Below are 22,656 nucleotides of genomic sequence, written 5' to 3' on the forward strand. Positions count from 1 at the left end.
ACAGGGATAGCTTTACTTTTTACTTACTTTTCTCTTTTTTATAACTTCGGGAGGAAGGAATAGCGGCCAGTACACCGAACAGTTAATTGTCTTTCTCCCGTTGTCACCCGAATATCTCGGTTAATATTCTTTGCAGTGGGAAAGCTTACTAGCGAGCCGTTGCCTGTTGCTATTCCGGCTTTCAGGTGGTGTTTACAGAGCCGTTGCTTAGCAAATGGTCATATTCGTCACAATATTTGATGTCATGTAGAATGAACTTATTCTGGGGATGAGGTGGGCAGGTCATGTAGCACGAATGGGGGAGACGAGGAATGCGTATAGGATATTGGTGGGAAAGCCAGGAGGAAAGAGACCACAGGGAAGACCAAGGCGTAGGTGGGTGGACAATATTAGACTGGATCTTAGAGAGATAGGATGAGATGGTATGGATTGGATAAATCTGGCTCAGGATAGGGACCAGTGGAGGGCTCTTGTGAACACGGTGATGAACCTTCGGGTTCCATAAAATGCTGGGAAATTCTTGAGTAGCTGCAGAATTGGCGGCTCCTCAAGAAGGGCTCAGCTCCATGAGTAAGTAAGTAAGTAAGTAAGTAGGAATGAACTTATTTCTGTTAAACTGATATAGTTGAATACGAGTGTCATTTAATGTAGACTTTATATTGGACCAGTCCAAACGAAAATTAAATTTTCCAGAAAACTTCCAATACACAATCCATAATACTCCGTGATTTCAGTCCGTAAGCGAACTATACCGACAGAGCGACCGCCGCTTGTCAGCGAAGCTTAGTGCCAACTTTTGCGGATAGGGGGTGTCGCGTGGTCAGCGCAACGAATCCCCACGGCCGTTAATTTCGGTTTTCTAGACCGGAGCCGCTATTTCCTTGAATTAGCTCCTCAGTTATCATCACGAGGCTGAGTGGACCCCGTTTCATAATGTGAGATTTCCTGTTTCGAACATACCCGCGCATTCCACGATACGTTTGTTTTATTAATGTCATACAAAGAATGCACAATTAAAGGGACGAGTGGATTCATCTCCTCCGTATCTCAAAATGAGTATTTCGCCTACCGTAACGGGCTTTTATAGCATTCCAATCCGCGCTCTCGCATGTTTTATCACAGCGTCATGTTTGATATTGTGTTCGCTATGAGCAGTGCGACTGTAGGGTTGATCTGTGGGCGCCGTAAACTCGGTACACATTGCATGTTCAGTTGATCTTTCGATCATTGCGTTTTTGAATGATTTTATTACTACTTTTTTTTTTCCTTGGCACTACAGCCCCAGTGGGCCTAGGCCTACCTCCATGAACTTCTCCGTTCACTTCGGTTTTTCTAGATCTTACACACTCGGTAGGACTCCTTGGGCGGGTGATCAGCTCGTCGCAAGGCCTCTACCTGTACACAAACACAGAAAAACGCGCACACACAAACTAAACATCCATGCCCTGAGTGGGATTCGAACCCACGATCCCGGTTTGCAAGGGAGCGAAGACAGTACATGCCTTAGACCGCTCGGCTTATTACTACTTTACGGTTTGACATTTGCTTTGTATGTAAGGCATATTTCTAGGAATAGCAGTTGCGGTGTAGTTTGGAGGCACGGTTGTTTTTATCCTGTTTTACAGTTCATTCTCCGTTCGGTACTTAACAAGTTTCCTCGTAGACTTATCTCTTTCAAGGCAATAAGGTCTAAATCGCTTCTTAGAATTGATGCTTTTCGATGTAATAAATAAATGTTCCTTCGACTTGTATTTAATTATCGGTACTGTTTGCGTTTGAAGCTTATGTGATCATTATTATTCATACGGGATGGATATCGACCGCCTCTGTGGTCTAGTGGTCAAAGTACCTGGCTACAGATCCAGAGGTCCCGGGTTCGATTCCCGGCGCTGCCAGATTTTCTGAGAAATATAAGGTATCGAACGGGGTCCACTCAGCCTCGTGAAGAAAATTGAGGACCCATTTCAAGGAAATAGCGGCTCCGGTCTAGAAAACCGAGATTGACGGCTGTGGGAATCCATTGCGTTGACCACGCAACACTCTATCCGCAAAAGTTGGCACTGACTTCGCCGATAAGCTGCGTCGCTCGGTCGGTATAGTTCGCTTGAGGAGTACAGGTCACGGAGTTTATGGGATGAATGTCATCTCTCTGTAAATATCGTATCTCTAATCAGCTGCTTAACTACCTAACTAACTTACCGGCCAACTAGGTGAGTTCGCTGTACAGGCTCTGCCTTGAACAACTGAGAATTATACAGTTCAGATTTGTTTCGTGTGGGTCCAATAAGCCTGCTCAGCATCAACTTCATGTCGTACTTCACCGTTTTTCTCCAGATTGGCCTTAGGTAGGCCCACAAAAATCGGTGCGTGCCATATAATATTGATTTAATTGTCTTGACTTTTCACACGCCTTTAGCGCGGTGAACACGTAACAAAGTGTGTCTGTGTGGGGTGACTAGCTTGCACGGATTGATGCATATCCGCAGGAAACCAAGAAATTCCAAAGGGATACTCAAAACTGCAGCTGGACTGCATTATGTGTGTATCATTAACTGTTTGTTATTTGGGATTGGGGGGGGGGTTAAAACTCTGTGGATACCAAGACTACATAATGTAAAATGGTATGGTTATTGATGAAAGTAATGTGATTTGGAAGTGGTTGTGGCCTGACTGATATGCCATCCCGGCATTTGACTAGAGGGACTGAAAAAACCACGAATATTCTGTCACAACAGTCGGTGTGCCGGCCGGGATTCGAACAGAGCGCCTCCTCAGTATGAGTCTAGAGTGTTATCGCCATGCCAAACCTCGCGGTTTTCTGTTAGAATAGTAAATACATAATTTATGTCTCATTATTTTGCCGCCATGAACGCGAAGCACGAAAGTTGGAAATCTCTTAAGGATGCTAATTTTAAAAGATAATGACATTTAATTGTAATTCTGGCTCTATTAATATCTAAGAATGACACAGTGCTCAGCCATAATGGTGACACACGAAGCTCGCGGTTCAATAGGAACTCGTGTGAGCGAGAAAGATTGTAAGCTTTTTTTTTTACGGTTGAATGTTGGATTCCTGTTCAGTTGAACATTTCTTTTCATTCTGGAAATACGAGCAAGCTTTTTGGCCCCTGTCTTCAGATGAAGCGGTCTTGTTAGCTGTCTACTCAAGTTTCTTGTCGGGAGGGAGTCTGCAATTCCCAGCCGCCGTCTGAACGTCATTCATGACGTACCTCTTCAGTGAAGGATTAGGCGTAAGTCCTGCTTCACTGGGTTTCGAGAGAATATTAAATTTAGATCCCTGCTGTCTGCTTCTGATGGTTTCTTGTGTCTACGTAATTAACAAAATTCTTCGAACTTTGAGAGCATTTCTATGGCGTGTGCGATGTTCGGTTAATATATTTTATTCTATACAGAAAACGGCTCACGTGGTTTAGTTATTTGCTTTATGTCGTCAGCAATATCATGAAATAGAGTCGGAATATTCAACTAATGACGTTGTTAAAATGATTGCGGATCGTAAATTTGTGGCTACAGCATCCCGTTTGATGCCCATAGGTCATCGATAGATGACATCTCAAGTCCTAACAAAGGCATACGTAGCATTCAGAAAGGGAATATGAAATGGGAAAATTTGAATTGAAAAACCCCTCGGGAGATCTAAGAGTAGATGGAAGGACGGGTGTACTATTGAAATTGAACTTAAAGAAGTTGAATGTGAGTAGTGAGCTGAAATAAGCAGGATCAGGGTAGGACCCTTTTGTGTACTTGGCAGTGAACTTTTGAGTTGTATGAAAGCAGAATATTTTCGGATTCAGCTGAGCGACTATCAGCTGTGTAAGAAGGAGACAGCTGTGTGAAATGAGGACGTGAAAATTTAATGTGTTTGCATTATAATCGGTGTTGAAAGTAGGAATTAGAATATGCACTTGAGCGCATAGTTTTAATATTTAATTTGGTAGTTATGATGCTTTTCGGTCTATTTTTCCTTTTTTGAAAAGAGAATTAAAAGTAGGCTTATGATATCACCTTGAAGTCTGTGTGTTTGTGTTTCTGTATGTACTCTCACCCGGTAACCGATCTTTGTGAAACTTGCTACCTGAGGTGATCTCTTCATAAATCCCTCCAGTCCTTTACCATCAATAATACCAATACTGAAGCTTCTCAGATTGTCGAGGTAATAACCTTAATACTACTTGAAGAATATTTGGACCCATGAAAGTTCCTAACCTTTATTCTTCCCCGGATATAATTAGAATCTTCAAATGAAGAAGGATAAGATGTGCAGATCATGTAGCACGAACGGGGTGAAGAAAAGTGCATGAGTTTTTATGGTGGGAAGACAGACATAAGTGGGGAGATAATATTAAAATGGGTCTTATTGTAGTGGGATGGGATGGTATGGATTGGATTGATCTCGCTGAGGACAGGGACCACTCGCGGGCTCTTGTACATACGGTAATGAACCTTCGGGTTCCATAAAATGTTGAGAAATTCTTGAGTAGCTGATTGACCGGTGGATTATCAAGGACGGAGTTTGTTGGTTGTTTGGTTAGTTAGGCTTTGCGATGAGTGTATTAACGTAGTTGTCACCTACACAGATACCTCAAGACCTGCGTCAATATATAACTTAATGTGACTTGAGATAGGAACATGGAGAGCGATAGGTCAAGCAGTACCGCCTCTTCATTGTATTCGGGTGTACTCTTTTCGAATCTCGGCCAGGACACCGACGATCTGCATTGAATTACTTCATCATTATCCTTAGTCCCTCCATACAAATGCATCTGGAAACTGATATAATTATTTGTAGTTACAACTAGTAAAGATCTAATGAACCGATTCACCAATCCAAACCCGCGCCTCAGTCACCGTAAATACGCGAAAACTGGTGTCAGAAGTGGGACTAACTCACTATCACTCTTTAACTTACGGCTCAGCTCTCGTTATATATTCGCAGCCCGGACCACACAGAAAACAGTTTCTATTGTAGTTGGTTTACCGATCCGTTGCATAGCAACGGTTGCGGCGCGGACAACAGAAAACACTCTCCTATATTGTCAGCAGTATTGCGTCACCTGGCAAGTGGTTGTAGCATATCCTACAGCGAACCTAGTTGCCGTTGTTGGGTATTCACGGGAACGTGCTTATGGAGCCGTTGCCTAGAAACGCTTTGGGCTTCAACGATACAATACTTTTAAGCTTGTACAGTACTGAGCAACTCTGCACAGTGCACACGGGATGTGCCTTGCTTTGGTTAAGCTCCGCTATCCGATTCTCATGTAGCCAGAATTGACTTGACTACTTACGGGATTCCTCAGCGTCTCGTCTTGTACGTACTTGACGGCTTTCTGCTTGTTCACATTTCGTACTGACATCTCGTAATCCTTCTGTCGCTTTTCGTGTCTGACAGGCTGACTGCATGTAAACTTGCACACAGAAACAATTTTCATTTTATTGAGGAATGCCAAGTATTTAAATTGAAGGAACATGCTGTTAGTATAATGCTGTACTAGAAACATATATTAAATGCAGTTTTACGTTGAAGGCTGGATGTGTGGACCTAAGAAATAGGCAGAAATGACATTCATGGTAATGCTTCTTAGCATATTCTGTTAGGGCGATTAACTTAATAACAGTGAAACATGTGACACAGTACTACACAGCGTTGTATCCAGAAGATAGAACTCTGCAGCAGTGCCTTGTACGTTTTTTCTGTATTCGCGTTGTAAGAGTTAAGTCATTGCAAAGCAAATTGTATTAAAATTGAACAGCGCATTCAGTTCCATTTTGCAAGATCTACAATCAGGTTTACTTTTGAATACACCAATATTTATATTCTCTTGTTTTACCGTGACCGCCCCTGCAGTCTAGTGGTCAGAGTTCCTGCCTACAGATTTTCTGAGAAGTAAATTGTCTGGAACGAGGTCCACTCAGCCTCGTGAGGATAATTGAGGAGCTATTTCAAGGAAATAGCGGTTCCGGTCTAGAAATCGAGATTAACGTCCGTGGGGGATCCATTAAGCTGACCACGTGACACCTTCTATCCGCTAAAGTTGGCACTAACTTGGCCGACAAGCGGCGGTCGCTCTGTCGGTATAGTTCGCTTACTGACTCAAGCCACGGAGTTTTTGTTGTTTTACCGTGATTATGTCCAGTAATTAGACGAGCTACCAGAAACGTTCTACGAACGCCTCGCTGCAAACATTTAAGTGACAGCCGAGCTTTCGTAACATGCTCTTTAGAAACCTCGGTAACCGCCCACCATCCACCGGAAGTCACACAGAACCATGTCGATCAGAATATAGACCTCAGACACCCCACAAACGTTCCACGCCATAACACAACCAAGAAACTACGGAATACTGGAAACACAAAGTAGAAACTAAAGAGTGATATTGTGACGTGGATACGCATTGTTAGGCAACGGGTCGATAAACACATTCTCGCAACACACGCGTACGCGACAATAGGACATCCGTTGCTAGGTAACGGGCCAGTAAACTCTCATTCTTGACAATAGAAGACGGTGTACTACATGGGGTCCTTGCCAGAGTGGTTATAAAAAGTGTTCGGCAGGACAGGAGAGGAGAGACAAAGTAGTCTATAAGGAATGGAATTGGGTCGAGTTTTGTTTAAGGCAGTCGAAGTTTATTGAGAAGAAATGGCAAGAAATGAATTAGACTGTGCCGAGAAGACTTCATGTGTGGTTTGAAATGCCAGTGAGACTGATAAATCCGTTGCCAGGATACGACTAGTGAAGACTGAGAATCCTAGTGCGTGCGCGACGGTGAACTGGAAAGTGTGCAGAATAGCGATAGCTCTGTATCGCCTGTAGTCGCGAACTGTGTGAATGTATAAGGTACAGTAAATCCAATCACCTAATCCAAAAACCCGTCTTATAAGTCACCCCTACGCATGACAATATGTTTTAACGAAATTCGACAATAATTTTGAAGTACTTTAACCAATTTTTAGAACAGTGGACTAGAAGAAACAATACTGTGAAGCAATTGTGTAAAAGTGTCTACCTAATGATAACCTCGTAAGGTCGAAACATATAGAAATGTCATATATAACAAAGCGACAGCGTGGCACACCAGGTCTACCAGCACGACAAGAAGTTGCACCTTCAGGACTGCCCACGCAAATTAAAATCGTTAACCAGTGCAACAGGATGCTGAAATATAATATTATGTTCTTTAAAAATCCATGCCCCCCTTTGCGCGGTCTGACTGACAGATTGAGAGTCCGTGGAATGTCTTCCTACATTGTATTCGGAGCGACGGAAGTAGATTTAGTGTAAGTTGTTCCACTTGCAGACAATGCTGTTTTCGTTTCCGTTTCCGGTTCTTTGTATAAACTTGCAGGGACCCATCTTTAGAAAGGCGAATGAAGTGTGTCCTTTGTAATGTCAGCGTGTGGGTATTCTACCGCAGTCTCTTTCAGCTGTTACCTAGTACGGAATGTAATGACAGTTTTATCACCGCTCAAAATATGTATCTGCCGAGATTTAAGTTCTCTAAACTCTGCTCCAGTGCGGGGCTCAGGTTCTTAGAGAACGAGGCGTTGTGTAAATTCGCGTTGCACAAACTTAATACCCTGTTGATTAAATGGATATGCGTGAACATGGTAGCGGAAAGCCTCCCAGTGATGGATAGTTATACTACAACAGTCAGTTATTTCGTGGACTGGCTGCAAAGCGTCGTTGCAGTCCACTACAGCGGATAGGTTGAGGCACGATATGATGCCCTGTCAGTTCATCTCTCGTCACAACAAGAAGCAGTTGTGTGCAAACAGTGTAAGCAGAACTATGGCCTCCATTGTGAACTACAGTTACATGCGAGTGGCGGAAATTGAAAATGTGGCAGTTTGAAGAACGGGCAGATATAAAGTTCTGGCAGAAACTAGGCAAACCCCCTAGCGAAACGTTTGGCGTAGGAAGAGTTGGCTGTTGCTACAAGACAACGCCCCTGCACATCGCTCTGTTCTTGTCCAAAGGGAACTGGCAAGGCAACAGGTCACCGTTTTACCACACCGTCCATACTCACCTGATCTCGCACCATGCGATTTCTTTCTCTTTCACCGCTTGAAAGCAAAGCTACGTGGTCGTAGATTTCAGTCATCCGAGGAGGTGGTCATTGCCACAAGAGACGCCGTACGGGAATTTCCTGCCAATATGTTTCAGCAATGTTTTCGGCAGCTATATCAACGTTGGCAGACTTGCATAGCGGCCAACGGCAACTATTTTGAGGGTCGATGTGGATCTGCGTAAGCGTATGTAGAATACCTTGTAATATGATGCGATAAAACTACAGTCCACGAACTTAATGACTGTACCACCCAAATGAATGACTGTTCCTGTATCATTTTTTTTTTCGCTGGCTCTACAGCCCCCTTGGGCCCCGGCCTGTGATTTTCATTTTCGGTAGGATTCCTTGAATGAGTGATCAGCTCGTCGCAAGGCCTCTACCTAAACACAGGACAACACAGACACAGAATAAACACATATCAAACATCCATGTTTTATGTGGGATTCGAACCCACGATCCCGGCTTCCGAGCGAGCGAAGACAGTTCATGCCGTAGACGGTTCGGGTACCATGAGCGGCTCCTGTATCGTATAGGGGTATAAAATAACGCAATAAAAGCAAAGAAAAACTGACGGACATTCTGACATTTCGAATGTGGTAAGTAAAAGTACAGTATATTAAATGCATTTAATTGTAAATTCCATACTTATGATGATGAATTTGGAAGACGAGGATTATACAAATGAGAGCGAGAGAGAGAGAGAGATGCGGGAGTGTTGTAGAGAGAGAGAGAGAGAGAAAACGTTGTAGCCTCTGTTGACGTTTACAGTGCTAGAGCACATTTGTCGGATTGTTTACATTATATTGAAATGCTCCCATGCTCCGTAAACAGTCGTTCGCTTTTTTATCTCCGTGTGTAAGCAAACACATGATAGACAAGGGTAAAAGTTGTCCCTGTGCTTAATTAATTAATCACAATGCCATGAAAACATGGGGCAGTTGAAGTATAGCTCCACCATTATTGAATTTGGCACTAGTTTGGGGTGAGTGGTCAGCTTGACGCCCCTGCCGGTTTACTTCTGGTGAAAGAACCCCGGGTACCTATTGGCTAGGAGGTTGGGTGGCCCCCAGAACCGGTCTGGACGCTGTGGAGAAGAGGAAAATCTTGCACTGCTGGGAATCGAACCTAAGCTGTGCAGCCCGTAGCCTGTCTCTCTATAGACAAGGGTTTCCTGTATAAACACTGCTGACGTATGCAGTTCTATGGGGTTGGAAATTCCGGATGTTCGTAAACTGCGTGACAACTTATGCCGTGAAACGATATCTCAAATTTGTATCGAAATGGTATATACATGTAACAGGTAGAGGTAAAGTTGTCCCTGTGCATAACAAATTAAGCACTACGCCATGAAGACGTATGGTGGAGTGGCTGTGTAGATCCACATTATCTTGACCTCGGCACTAGTGTGATGAGAATGGTCAGCTTCACTCCCCGGCCGCTTTACCCCCGGGAAGGAGCCCCCGGTACCCATTTTGCAGGAGGTTGAGTGGATCCCAGAACCGGTCTGGACGATTGGAGAAGTGAAAATTCTTGACCCTAGCGGGACTCGAACTCCGACACCTCGATCGCCAGCCCGTAGCCAGTCGCTATACCGCTGTAGATGCATTAAGTAGTCGTAGCTTCGTGTACTCACAGTCAACTCGTAACATTCAGCATTGAAATAAATTCCAGATTCAACTTTATATAAGATCGTCTAAACAAGCATTTTTAGTGAAAAATACGCCGATTGACGATAAAGTGTTCTTGGCAGATCCTCCTACCAGCGGAATTAGTACCTGCTGCCTGCAAGTAGTTGCAGCGCTCTGTCGGCGGACTGCGTTACCCAGGATCGTTACGATTTCATTATGCACACAGAGGGAGTGAGAGACATCGTTTTTAAACAAAATGGCCTCCCATAAGGAAATGGTTACATATCCTGCCGCCTCCGTATCGGCAGTGAGTTGGACACGATTGTCTTTTTACCGAAGTAAACTAAAATTGACTCTGTGACATCAGAACGTGAAGGTTGAACACCGGACGAACAAAATTTCAGCAGAATAACATTGTTCAGTGTCACACGCCTACCAGAAATGTTACAGGAAGGTGACTTTGCACCTACAGAAGTGACATCACCTGCGGAGGGAGTGCCTGGAGTTTTAAGTGCTCACAGTTGTTCGATGTCGTTTCTGGGTTTGTTCACTGACTGCTCTGTGACACGAGTCTGTATTCTCGATCTGGTCATCTAGCCAGGTCTTCGAGAAGTTTCATGCACCACGTAAATTACGTGAGTCATAGGTTCATCGTTGTAGACTGTTGGGTGCTGTCTGACGAAACACAGTAGATAATTATTATTATTGAACAATTTAATGTTAACGCAGTCATTAAATTAGCAACTCTTTTAAGTTAAGGACTGAAATATATGTTGTTATATTTAAAACAAAAAACAAACTCCGTGGCTTGAATCCGTATGCGAACTATACCGACCGAGCGATCGCCGCTTGTCGGAGAAATTAGTGCCAACTTTATGGATAAAATGTGTCGCGTGGTTAGAGTAACGGATCCCCACGGCCGTTAATCTCGGTTTTCTAGGCCAGAGCCGCCATTTCCTTGAAATAGCTCCTCAGTTATCCTCACAAGGCTGAGTGGACCCCGTTCCAGACCCACTACTTCTCAGAAAATCTTGTAGCGCCGGGAATCTAACCCGGATCTCTGGATCTGTAGCCAGGAACTCTGACCAATAGACCACAGAGGCGGTCTCTAGTTATAATTATTACCAAATTTCTATACTCGTTTTTGCTCAGTACGCAGAAGTATTTATTTGACGAAGTCGACCAGTGAAATTGTTAACACTGGAAGTCAGATATAATAAACCAATTTCCTGTTTTATGCGAATTTATAGCTATGGTTTCCCATAAGTAAAGTTCCATTACGATCGGTACTCTATTCGGAAAGAACTTCTGACGTCTGTTTCCTTCGAAAGTTTCAGTCTGTATATTAAGACTAGAAAAATACATTCGTTAATAGTCATACTGCGCAGTAACCCATTTCTGAGCACATTTGTCAGTGTGTTAGCACCGAACTTTTAGTTGCCTTTCCATGTGTTTGTAATTGTCTTGCAAACAGGATTTGATACAGAGCTTTTATGCACGTCTTTGTTTTATCTGCCTTCAAAATGTCACGTCTAACTCCAGTGGTTCGTAAGTTATCGCCTTGAAATATGAAGCTAAATACAGATTTTTCCAGCCACACTGTTGTTTTATATTCTAGAAAATCATGACAGTAACAAATTGCGTGAATTACCACACATGATTTTGAATTCTAGATGAAGTGGCGCGCTAGTGTAACAGCTGGATTGATGTTCATACTGTATCATGGATGGCTAGAGCGTTGCTAAGCAACGGCTCGGTAAACAAACCTCAACAATTGACTGTTTTCTATGGGATCCGTGGTAAACTAGTTTAAAAAATGGAATACAGTGTTTTCCGAGGGGTGCGTGCAAAAGAGGTATCCTAAAACCAAACGGCACTACGGTTCGGTTTCGAGTTCTCTGCAGAAGATAGTCACGGAAAGTTCGTCGAACTTAAAAGATTTAACGTGTGATTTGAAGACTTTATGTGTGCTGTAGCACAGTGATATTGGGAGTGTGTGATTTAGTGAGACTTTTATAGTTCCCGTGTTATAAATCCGTGAGGACTAGTGTAGATAGACCGAGAAGATTAGCGTAGAGTGACTGCAAATTGTATAAATCTGCAAGGATGTAACAGTTATTTGTATTTACGACCTGTAAGTATCCCATAAAGCCGATTACCGATCCAAACCCTCCTCTCAGTCACCCAAACACGTGACAATACCAAGTTTTATGAAAATGCGTATGTTCCTTCAGAAGTCAGTGTGGGGTTGCAGACACACGGATGTGTTGATGCTATGAGTCTGTTTTTTCTCATAAATTAATTGAAGTTTTCTAAGAAGCAAGTGGATTCGGGATAGAGCTGTCCGTATAGCGACTGGCTACGGGCTGGACGGCCGACGGGTCAAAGTTCGAGGCCCGATAAGGGTAAGAATTTTCTTCATATAGTCCAGGCCCGTTCTTATGCCCACCCAGCCTCCTATCCAATGGGTACTGATGGCTCTCTCCCGGGGGTAAAATGGCCGGAGTGTGAAGATGACCACTCTCAGCTAATGCCGAGGTAGAACAAGAACGTGGATCTACACATTCACTTCTCCATACGCCTTCTTGGCGTAATGCTTAATTAGTTAAGCACGGGGACAACTTTACCCATACCTTATGCTAAAAAGAAATCGACCTCTGCTACTTAGTATAGTAAGCACATTCCATAGGCCGCGCAATAGCTCAAGTGGTTAGTCGCTGGCTTCCCACCGCGGCGGCCCGGCTTCGATCCCGGGTCTGGTCAGGTGGGATTTGTGGTGGACAAAGTGGCGCTGGGCCGGGTTTTCTCCGAGTACTTCGATTTCCCCTGCCAATCTTCATTACACCAACTTCATCATCATAATCAGCTGGGGCAGGTACAATAGGCCAATCAGTGGCCGCCGTGCCGAGTGGACCCAACTGGGCTCCTCCCCCCACTGTGAGAGAAAAAAGAGCAGATTCCATATATTGGAGTAATAGCTTAATCAAGTTCGTTATCATATGTGTGTAACAGTGCGGTGGTCCAATCGAGATATGAACCACAGTCAAGCTGATAACTACCCAAAGAATCAGGAACAGTAGGCTAAACGTTAAAAGACTGTCACTGTTGTTACTGCCAGGGGCATTCCGATTGGTGGAGCCCATGAATGGTTTCAATGCCAGCTGTCAGTTCCAGCTGTGCTGACATAGAGAAGCAGGGTGCCTCTGTTCAGTGATGTAATATGAATTTAACTGTCTTTTTTTTTTTTTACTCCCTCTCTGTGACACTTTTGAACGTGAAAGCAGTGACAGTTTTCCGTAACTTTCAACCTTTGCTAGGATTTAATTCATCTACCCCTCGCGGATTCTGCTGTGATGTCCTGTCGATCTATGCAGGATTCATAGAACAGGAATCTATAGCGAATAAAATACGTAACAGTTCTGTTCTCTCCTTGTCTCCGTAGCGTTCATTCAGCCCTTATATTCTTTCTATCTGTTCTCTCTTCGTCGCTTCACTTCTTTCTTCGTTTCTTTGTTCTTTCTCTGTTTTTTGCTCTTTCGCTGACTCCATTCCTTCGATGTTCCCAGATGTTATCACACGTTTATTAGTTAACCCCGTGACACTACAAATAGTAAAGTGAAGTTGACCCACACCATGAAGATGCATGGACGAGTGGATGTATAGATCCACTTATTCTTAACGACTTAACTAGTCAGCTTCACACCCTGGCGTCTTCACCCCCCACCCACGTTACCCACTGGATAGGAGGATGGATGGGTTGCAGAGCCGCTCCGGGCGCCGTGGAGGAAAGAAAATCGAAGCCAAATTTCTCAGCCATCCAGCTTGTAGTCAGTCACTCTCTCAACTGAATTATCCCGTCTCCTACACGACAATAGTATCGGAGAGAAATGTCGGTTGTCTATAAAAGAACACTGAACTTTTTTTACGAAATTTAGTTATTTAATTGGTGCTGTATGGCAAAAGTTATAACTTACTCTGAAGAGGGGAGTAGAGTCAACACCCTGCCCGTCACGTGTATCAGAGAATATATCAGACAATGGGCTGCCTGACACACGGTGTTTCTGACAGTTCTGAACCTCCATGACCCTGATCTAAGGAGATAACTTTGTTGTGTGCGCATTCCGGATTCGTTCAAAATGTCCCCAAACTATCCTTTTGCACACGCACGCACACACACACACACACACACACACACACACAGACATAAATTTACAAACATAGGCACACACACATCAATGGATTAACAGTTGAGAACTTTGTGGATACTACAGGGTGATACTGTAACACGAGAACCCAGTGTTAGGAACGTTTCACCAAAATGACGCTATACCTCTCATACATAACGTTATTAACACTCCTTACATTATGGCTGCGTTTAAAATGGCCCTGTAATATTGAGGAACCTGTATCTTTCTTCCAAATGGTGTCTGATTACATTACTCATCTCTCATAACGAACATTTACTTTACTGTGAACCACCTTTAGATGTATTCATTAATGACGCCATGGCACGACAAATAACACTTCTCTTACGCCAATACGTAAATTTCTTGACAAGAAAACTTCCGGCCAGGTTTTTGGCTGAATTCTGTCTAAATTAAGTCCACAGACATGCGTATTGATGGCGATCACCGACTAACACGTTTTGATCGTAACGCATTGGATCCGCAGTCTCAACCTCTTACTCCTTGTACGTTAGTGGCTGACAGCGGTTTGCAACATGGCCGCAGACTTCGCTGCTGTTGCGGTCCTCAGATAAAACTGTGGTCCACTAAGGGACAGGTTCAGCCAAATCAAAATTCATACTTACCAATCTGCATATAATTAACCACCATAACCGTATATCATTGCGGGAACTCAAATTGGTTTGTGTGGGCTCTCTGATTGGTCGAAATTTGTGTGTAGTATCTGCCTCCACACATAGGGGCAGTAGTTACCATGTTTCCCCTTCTATGCCAGTTTGCAATTGCCGCCTAGACAACGAGGTATTCACTGTTCCTTGTTGTATGGGAAACATAGCTACTGAGTCGTTGTCTAGCAATGGACGTCTCTGTATGCGCCGTCTCGGAAACATGTTTGAACACCCGCTCAGGTATTCTATCTTTTAGGCGACATGCCACATTGCTCCCTCCGTAAGGCTGTTCGTCCCGAACAGCCTAACGGTGTGTCACCATTCTTCCGTTTCCGAGGGTTCCTTGCTTGCACCGTCTTCCTGCAAGCTGTTCTGTTTTTTTGTGGTGTTCACCTTCCGAACGCTACATCCGCCCCCTCCTTCAAGGGTGTTCGTTCCAAGCAGCTACGTGGTAGACTTCCAGTCACTTCCGGTACTCATCATCATCCAGAGGTTTTCTCTTTATCTCCCTCACTCTCACTCTAGCTTGGGAAGCCGGTGCTACTACATTACCGGCTCCTGCACTATTTCCTTTTTCTTTTCCATTTCGGAGTGGGTCGACCCCTCCAGTGTCCAACTCCTGATGTTTTGAGATGGGACAGGAGATCCGGTAATTCGCTTCATGGTCACATGTCGAGCCGTCTTCCTGTAGGTCTTGATCCTTATTTCTCTGTGACATTGCTGTTGCGCCCTTCGTCTCCTCCCGACCGTCAATCCTTTCGAGGTTCCTAGTACGACGTCCCTCAGCGGGCGACGGCCAATCTCTTTATTTGCCCTGGGTTCGTTCCTTTAGCTTCTGGCTGCGCCCTCCAGCCAGATTTCGGTCCCTACGCCGCTTCCTCGGTCCTCTGACCGGCATCACTGCGACATCTTTCCTAGGGACCTGTCGTGCCTCCTCAGGTCCCATGTCTACTGAGGTTGGCTCCTCCCATTCTAGACGTGCCTCCGTCTTTCCTTGGCAGGCAGTCGTCTCTTTTGAGATATCCTCAAACTCAGACCGCATAGATTGCATTGCGGCTTTCATTTCTTCCTGCGCGGTTTTTCTGTCCGCCTCAGTTCTGGAGATTAGAAAACCTATCTGACTCTCCATCGTGTCTTTCATTTGTGCTTGCATTTCCTTTTTCATCTCTTGCTGGTCGGCGTCTGTCCTGGCCAGCATGACTTGTTAGGTTTTTCTGTCTGTCTCTGCCTTTTCTTGCATGGCTTTCAGCATTTCCAATATTTGTTCCATTTTCTTTTTCTTTTTTCTTTCTTTTTATATTGTGGCATTGTACTTCTGTAATTCAGTCTTCTGTCCAATAGTTACTTCAGTTCATCAACTCCGAGACTCCAGCCACTTCTGAAAACAAATTGTGACCTGTTTAAGTCTGTAACCACTTTCTGACACCAGTTTTGTCACGTGTTCGGGTGCCGTGACAAATAATTGTGGATTCCGGCTTAGACAAAGCTGTTTTATTGTATAAGTCGTTACAATTACAACTACAATCACTCTGACATGACACAAATGCAAATTAAATTCATGATGAAACAGAGAGAGAGAGAGAGAATAAATTTACAGAATGTTTGTTGTTGAGTGTGGAGAAATGTTTGAAATAAAAATATAATATGAATATAAAATGTAAACATAAATTACAGGAATATGAAACCTGAGTGTCTAGAAACATATTGTTAACATGTAGTAAGGGGACACTGTGTAACAGTGATCTTCGTATATGAGCGGTGTTGCATCTTAGGCTCTCGTAATGAGGCTTAAGGAGTGTTATGGTGCCCCGTTATAGATGAGTGGATGGATATTGAGTAGTCTAGGGGTAACGTTCCCACCTCATGACTCAAGGTAGGCGGGTTCAAACCCGGCGGAGGTCGTGGAATTTTTAAGGGCGGAAAAATTCAGGGAACAAGTCCTCCGGGAGGGACTTTAAGCCGTGGGTCCCGTGTCGTAGATTATGGCACGTAAAAGATCCTCATGTCTCTAGGAGACCTCTGAGCGAAATTAGGCAACAATTTCCCACCCAAGTAGTTTCCAACGGCTCTGGTAGATGGGGGGAAATATCAGGTACCGACGGCCGACCTCGTTGGCTGAACGGGGCTGATAGCACGCACCAATAACTGGTCTAAGTGCATGGAGAAACCCACCCCCTCTAATAATAATAATAATAATAATAGCTCTGAACTTAACCTTAGTCACATGAACTGTGTAAGTCGTATTTCAGTTAGGTGTGTTTTGTCTAAGAACATTGTGTTTTACACGAAGTTTATTGAGGTTTGGAGCACATTAAAAGTTAAGGGGAAAAGACAGTGTATTCTAAGGAGCATTAAACTAAGCATTATACACTATAAATCATGAAGCACACGCCTTTGCTCTTTCTCTGTCTCTCAGCATTTTTCCAAGAATTTCTCAGGGTTGCTTTCAGTCCTGGGAATTACCTCCCAGAATTCATCAGTCAAGTGTTGTATCACCGTGGAATATTCTGCAGACTGAGAAGCCTGTGGTGATGGCTGGATGATGACATATGTATACACACATGCATGTCCTGGGCAGGTGTCCACGATTGTGCAAGTGCAGGTAGCTACCTCGATGCTTTATTGGCTATGCACACTGTGGCCAGCCACGTCATTCTACTTACATAGCTAATTTTAAAAGTGACACAGATGGGTTTGACACACAGCCACTTGAACTACATTTAGCCTGTGTGCTGCATGAGGTGCATTTTGCACATGCCCTCCGATAGCACTTGTAGCAGTAATCATGTTGATAATTACAGCATCGACAGTAATAATAAAACGATATGAAATTAAACAGAGAAATCATGGCATGTTCTTATGATAGCATGGGCATTATTGTGATTATGATCATTATCATCATATAACCACACAAATAAATATATATGTGCATTTAATAGTAGTTGGTTGAGGGGCTGTGCTACTACCCGGAAGGTCGTGGGTTCAAGTCCTAATGAGGTCATTGAATTTTTTCAAGTAACCTAATCCTTCCAGCAGCACTATGGCCCTGGGGTCGACTCAACCTCTAACAGAAATGAGTACCAGGAATTAATTAAATGATTTTCTTGGGGAGTAAAGAACGACCGGCCCGTAAGGCTAACAACCTTACCGCCATCTTTGAGCCGACTGTCTAGATTGTCTAGATAATGTGGGACCCTCAACGTCTCACAACCCTATGAGCCTTCACGGCATGGTACAGGGATAGCTTTGCTTTTTTTTATTTAATAATAGAATTTTTATCAGTCATTTTTACATACATTATCATAACATTACTTTAAATACTGACAGTTTTTTAATGCCTTATTAACAGCACTGTCCATTACGTTAAATTGAACTTGAGTTTCTTTGTGGTACTGAGCACGTCTTTGAATTCTGTTATTCCATGTGAAACACAGTTAAGAATCTTTTAAAATACTGGATATTTTGTTACTTCATTGTACTTTGTGGTGGCACTGCAGAAACGTGTAGCAAAATTTGAGTTTGGTCCTTCTCTATGAATTGAAGTGAGAAATCACAGTAAATGTACTCTTTTAGTGCGTCTCAGAATTAGTTGTGATGCATACTGTTGAGGGTCTTTCTTCGTTATCTTAAGATACCTAGTATCTTAGAATGTAAAGCGTCAGATGTTAGGATGATTATTGAATGACGAATTGAAAAGGGTTTAGAAGGAAGCGGTTATTTGCCTACTTGATGTCTTAACTCGGCCCTTGCATGGAGGGACTGAGAGCCACGAAAAACCTCAGTCACTGTAGCCGACGTCCTGGCCGAAATTCGAACCGATCATCTCCCAAATACAATTCTAGAGCATTACCGCTAAGCCAACCTGCTCTGTAAGTCATTTATAAAACGAGTTCATTTTATTATATGGACACAGATTAATTGTGTTCTTAGTCATTTAATTTGTTTCGTAACTACATTTTGTCAGTAGTAACCATTTCTTCGCGTAATCCAAGATATTTCAGCAGGAAAAGAAGGTTGGCTGAAACGTCAGCTCAGTAACTCACCGATTTGTGTCTGTATATTCATTGTATGCATTATTAGCGGTTTGATTGTCTGGCCATGGGGCGCCATATTCCTAATGTTAAATCATTTTTCTTTCAACTGTATGCTTTATGAAACATTTAAATTACATATGTAGGATTTGAGGTTTTCACGGCGGTGACTATGAAGAAAGCAGTCTTCTGGTATTTGTCACCGTTTACATGTGGTGTTAACCGACGTTTCGGAGGAACCAGTCTGCTTTTACCGGTTCTCACGGTCTCTTCGCTTGCGGATTTCTTATATTTTTCCTTCTACACTGAAGATGGAGGCGATACGTTCCTCTGAAACGTCGGTTAACACCACATATACACGGTGCCAAATCCCAGAAGACTGCTTTCTTCATTTAAATTACAGTTACCTCTTGAGGAACTGAGAACTACACCGTGGTAAAATGTTATTAAATTTAAGGCCAGATTTTATGTAATATGATCTAACATTTGGCTTTTAATAGGTTGCAGTTAAGCAATAATCAGTAAAACAGGGCAATCCATGATTATCAATTGCGACAGCCATGATACAGTGCACTTCCTTACTTTGTACTAACATTGTTTCAGAATCACCACCACAACACTCACCACCAGCACCAGAATCAGCAGAACAACAAGGATCACAATGACTGCAATGAAACACATGAATTTGAACTGAAGGAGGTTACCAAGGAAGGCCATGAGAAGGCTGATCCAGGACAATTCGAGCTTCTTAAGGTGCTTGGGCAGGGCTCTTTTGGCAAGGCAAGTTCATGTTAGAACAATCCTTTATTTGTATTGTAGAATTTCTGAATTTGACTGTTGTTATTTGCACCATCTGTGTAAAATAAGCGGATATTAGGGATGTTTTGTCTATTTTTTGGGCTTTCATGGAACTCTCCACAGTTATGGAAATAAATTCATCCGTCCTACCAGCAAAACGTAATTGTACACCTTTGTCATCAAGGTGTGAAAAATTTAATTAGGATGTCAGAGATGTATATGTGATTTTAAAGATGCTAGTAATCCACACACATGATCTAAATAGATTGACAGTTGTACATAAGAAAGTAACTTAATGTAATAACTGATTTTTTTGGTCAGTATGTGTTGGGCAGTGTCCACACAACAGTCAGCAGTTGTCACAGACCTGTAAACAGTCAACTTAAAAGCACATGAATTAAAACAGAAAGTACATTTTATGTGGAACTGTGACAGTTGCATGTAGTTAAATTGTTGCAAGCTTTCTTACCTCTTTTTTTTTTATTATTATTTGAGATAGATTCATACAATCTGTCCAGTTAAGGACAATGAGCATTTTTGGCGACTCATGTGGTGACTATGTCATTAACAGTGTTAATAAGGCTATCCCAATAGATGCCTTAAGATTTGTCGCATGTATACACTTAAAACTAGCTAAATCTATCAGATAGGTCTGACGGTTTGAATCTTTTTAATCTCCTAACTTCATCTTCATGGGTTAGTAGTGAGGCTGCGAGTTCGTTTGGATGTACTTGTAGTCTCCGACTGTACTTAGCACTACACTTTTTAATTTCTTCTTGCACTGTAGATACGCTTAAGCTTTCGTACCTGAGAACATAACATTATGATATCAGATTTTTAAATTGCTCTTGACTTATGTAGAAACTTGCATTTCCCTACTTCACAGGTGTTCCTTGTAAGAAAGGTTGTAGGTAAGGACAGTGGAACTCTGTATGCCATGAAGGTTCTGAAGAAGGCAACACTCAAAGGTATTCATGATCAATATTCTTAAGTCAGAAAGTGCAGATACATTTATTAACAAAGAAATGGGTGTTTAGCTCAATTTATGAACATTTTAGAAGTCCAGTTTTGTTAATATAGACTGTCCACCTTCACGTGTGATGATATGAAATTGGGAACGTGAGAAATAAGAGAAGTTTTGAGAGTACAGGGTAGGTCAGGTATTATACGATACTACAGAAAATTAACAGTTATATTGGTGTGGTCACATCCCACAAATGACAGCTTACATTTTTTTTAATTCGCTTGGGGGGGAGTCCAAGTGGGTCCACTCGGCACGGCAGCCACTGATGGGCCTATTGTAGCCTGCCCCAGGTGATTATGATGATGGAGAATTTGGTGGAATGGAAATTTTCAAGGGAAACCGAAGTACTCGGAGAAAACCTGCACCTGCGCCACTGTCCATCACAAATCCCACTTGACCAGACCCAGGATCAAAGCCTGGCCGTCGCGGTGGGAAGCCAGCGACTAACCGCTTGAGCTATGGTGCGGCTAATGACAGCTTAAATGTGTCCAAAAATAATTATGAATTGGTTGCCTATGGAAAGGAAAACAGGAAGAAGTTAGCATGAAGGAGTAGAGGAAACAGTGAGGACTAAACATATCTGAGAGTTGGACAATGAACTGATAGAAGTGAGTGGTATTTGGGCATTGGATGATGACATCAGCAGTTGTGAGCTGGACACACACAGATTTGTAAGACTGGAAGATAGTACAATAGGAAAATAGACTTTATAAGTTCTAGTTAGAATTCCCTGTCTAATTTGTGGTAAGCATGCTGAAGTAACTAATAATCAGGTTGTGTGCTAGCAGTACTTATTGTGTTTGTTTACTTTTATAGTACGAGACCGCATGAGGACAAAGACAGAACGTAATATCCTGGTAGATGTTCAGCACCCATTCATTGTCAGGTTGCATTATGCCTTCCAAACAGAAGGCAAACTTTACCTCATATTGGACTTCCTCAGAGGGGGTGATCTGTTCTCCAGGTTATCCCAGGAGGTATGTATGTAATGTCTGCCATTAAATGGCATTACTTCTGGATGCAGATCATGACAGTTCTAGGAAAAGCACAGGCTTACTCTTTGTATCGCGTGCTTTAACATTAAAATCTTTGCGTTTTACTCATATACTGACTCACATGATTATCAGAGTAAACAATGATTGTGTAAAGATTTGAGGCTTTCACGGCAGTGACTATGAAGAAAGTAAACAATGATTGTTTACATAATCTTTATAATGTAGATGCAGTATGTTTCCTGTGAGATAGGAACTGAATCACTTAGCATGTTTTGGGTTCTGAACAGAACATTTTTAGTAATATAAATGGGAATCATGTACATGGACTCTGGTATTACATTCTAGTAGTATGTTTTTGGAAATGCTTGTGCATTTTGAACTGCATTATCTTAACCTGATTAGTTTTATATGGGTGTAAAACCTGGTCTGATACTGTAAAGGAAGAACATAGGATCAGAATGTTTCAGAGCCAAGTGCTGAGGAGTTTATTCAAGTCAAAGGAAGAGAATGTAACAGGAAGATGGTGAAATTGCATATTGAGGAGCTTAGTAATTTGTCTTTATGTGATGATTGTGAAAGCCAGGGGAATGAGCAGGCAACACGCTTAACATACATTGGAAAGATGAGAAATTTATGCAAAATTTTAATTGAGAAACATCAACTGGAAAAGTTCACTTTTGGAGGCCTAGGTGTAGATGAGAGAGCAATATTAAAATGTATCTTAGGGAGACTGGATATGTTGGTATCAAATATATTCAGTTAGTTAAGTGTAGGGTCATTCATGGTGGGCTTTTGTGAATATAGGCTTGAACTTTTAGGCTCCATAAGTGCAAGAAATTGTATGACAAGCTGAGAAACCATCAGCTTTGGAAGAGGGGCAGTTATTAAGCCACGTTGATTCTCTTATTAAATTAAGTGGGTTTAATAGCATATGTTATTTTCTATGTTCCATCAGGTAATGTTTACTGAAGAGGATGTAAAGTTCTACCTGGCAGAGCTTGCCCTGGCGTTGGATCACATTCACAGTTTAGGAATCATTTACAGAGACCTTAAACCTGAAAAGTGAGTTGTTATTATCAGATAAGTTCCTCTGCTCAGTTCTTTTTCTTTGTTCTATGATTAAAAGGGAACTGTAATAATTTAACTACAAAGCTATACAAGTATGTTAATCATGCTTAGATGTATATTTTTTGTTTTCTCTCTCTCTGCCCCCCCCCCCCCCCCCCTATGGAGGGGGG

The 22,656-nt window shown here is 42.6% G+C and overlaps 1 protein-coding gene across 8 annotated transcripts in view; it reads left to right on the plus strand.

The window, feature by feature from the left end:
• LOC111865586 (ribosomal protein S6 kinase 2 beta) overlaps positions 1–22,656 on the plus strand; it is a 324,642-nt gene that overhangs the window by 249,662 nt on the left and 52,324 nt on the right. For all 8 annotated transcript variants that reach the window (XR_002842993.2, XM_023853748.2, XM_023853747.2 and 5 more), the window contains 4 exons: positions 19,205–19,381; positions 20,286–20,367; positions 21,240–21,400; positions 22,374–22,480. Coding sequence is in view for 7 of the 8 variants with exons in the window: in XM_023853748.2 (XP_023709516.1) it covers positions 19,205–19,381; positions 20,286–20,367; positions 21,240–21,400; positions 22,374–22,480 (527 nt within the window). In the remaining variant the exon portion in view is untranslated. The remainder of the gene's footprint in view (positions 1–19,204; positions 19,382–20,285; positions 20,368–21,239; positions 21,401–22,373; positions 22,481–22,656) is intronic.

Source organism: Cryptotermes secundus, unplaced genomic scaffold, assembly GCF_002891405.2.
Source record: "Cryptotermes secundus unplaced genomic scaffold, Csec_1.0 scaffold1137, whole genome shotgun sequence".
NCBI classification, from domain to species: domain Eukaryota; kingdom Metazoa; phylum Arthropoda; class Insecta; order Blattodea; family Kalotermitidae; genus Cryptotermes; species Cryptotermes secundus.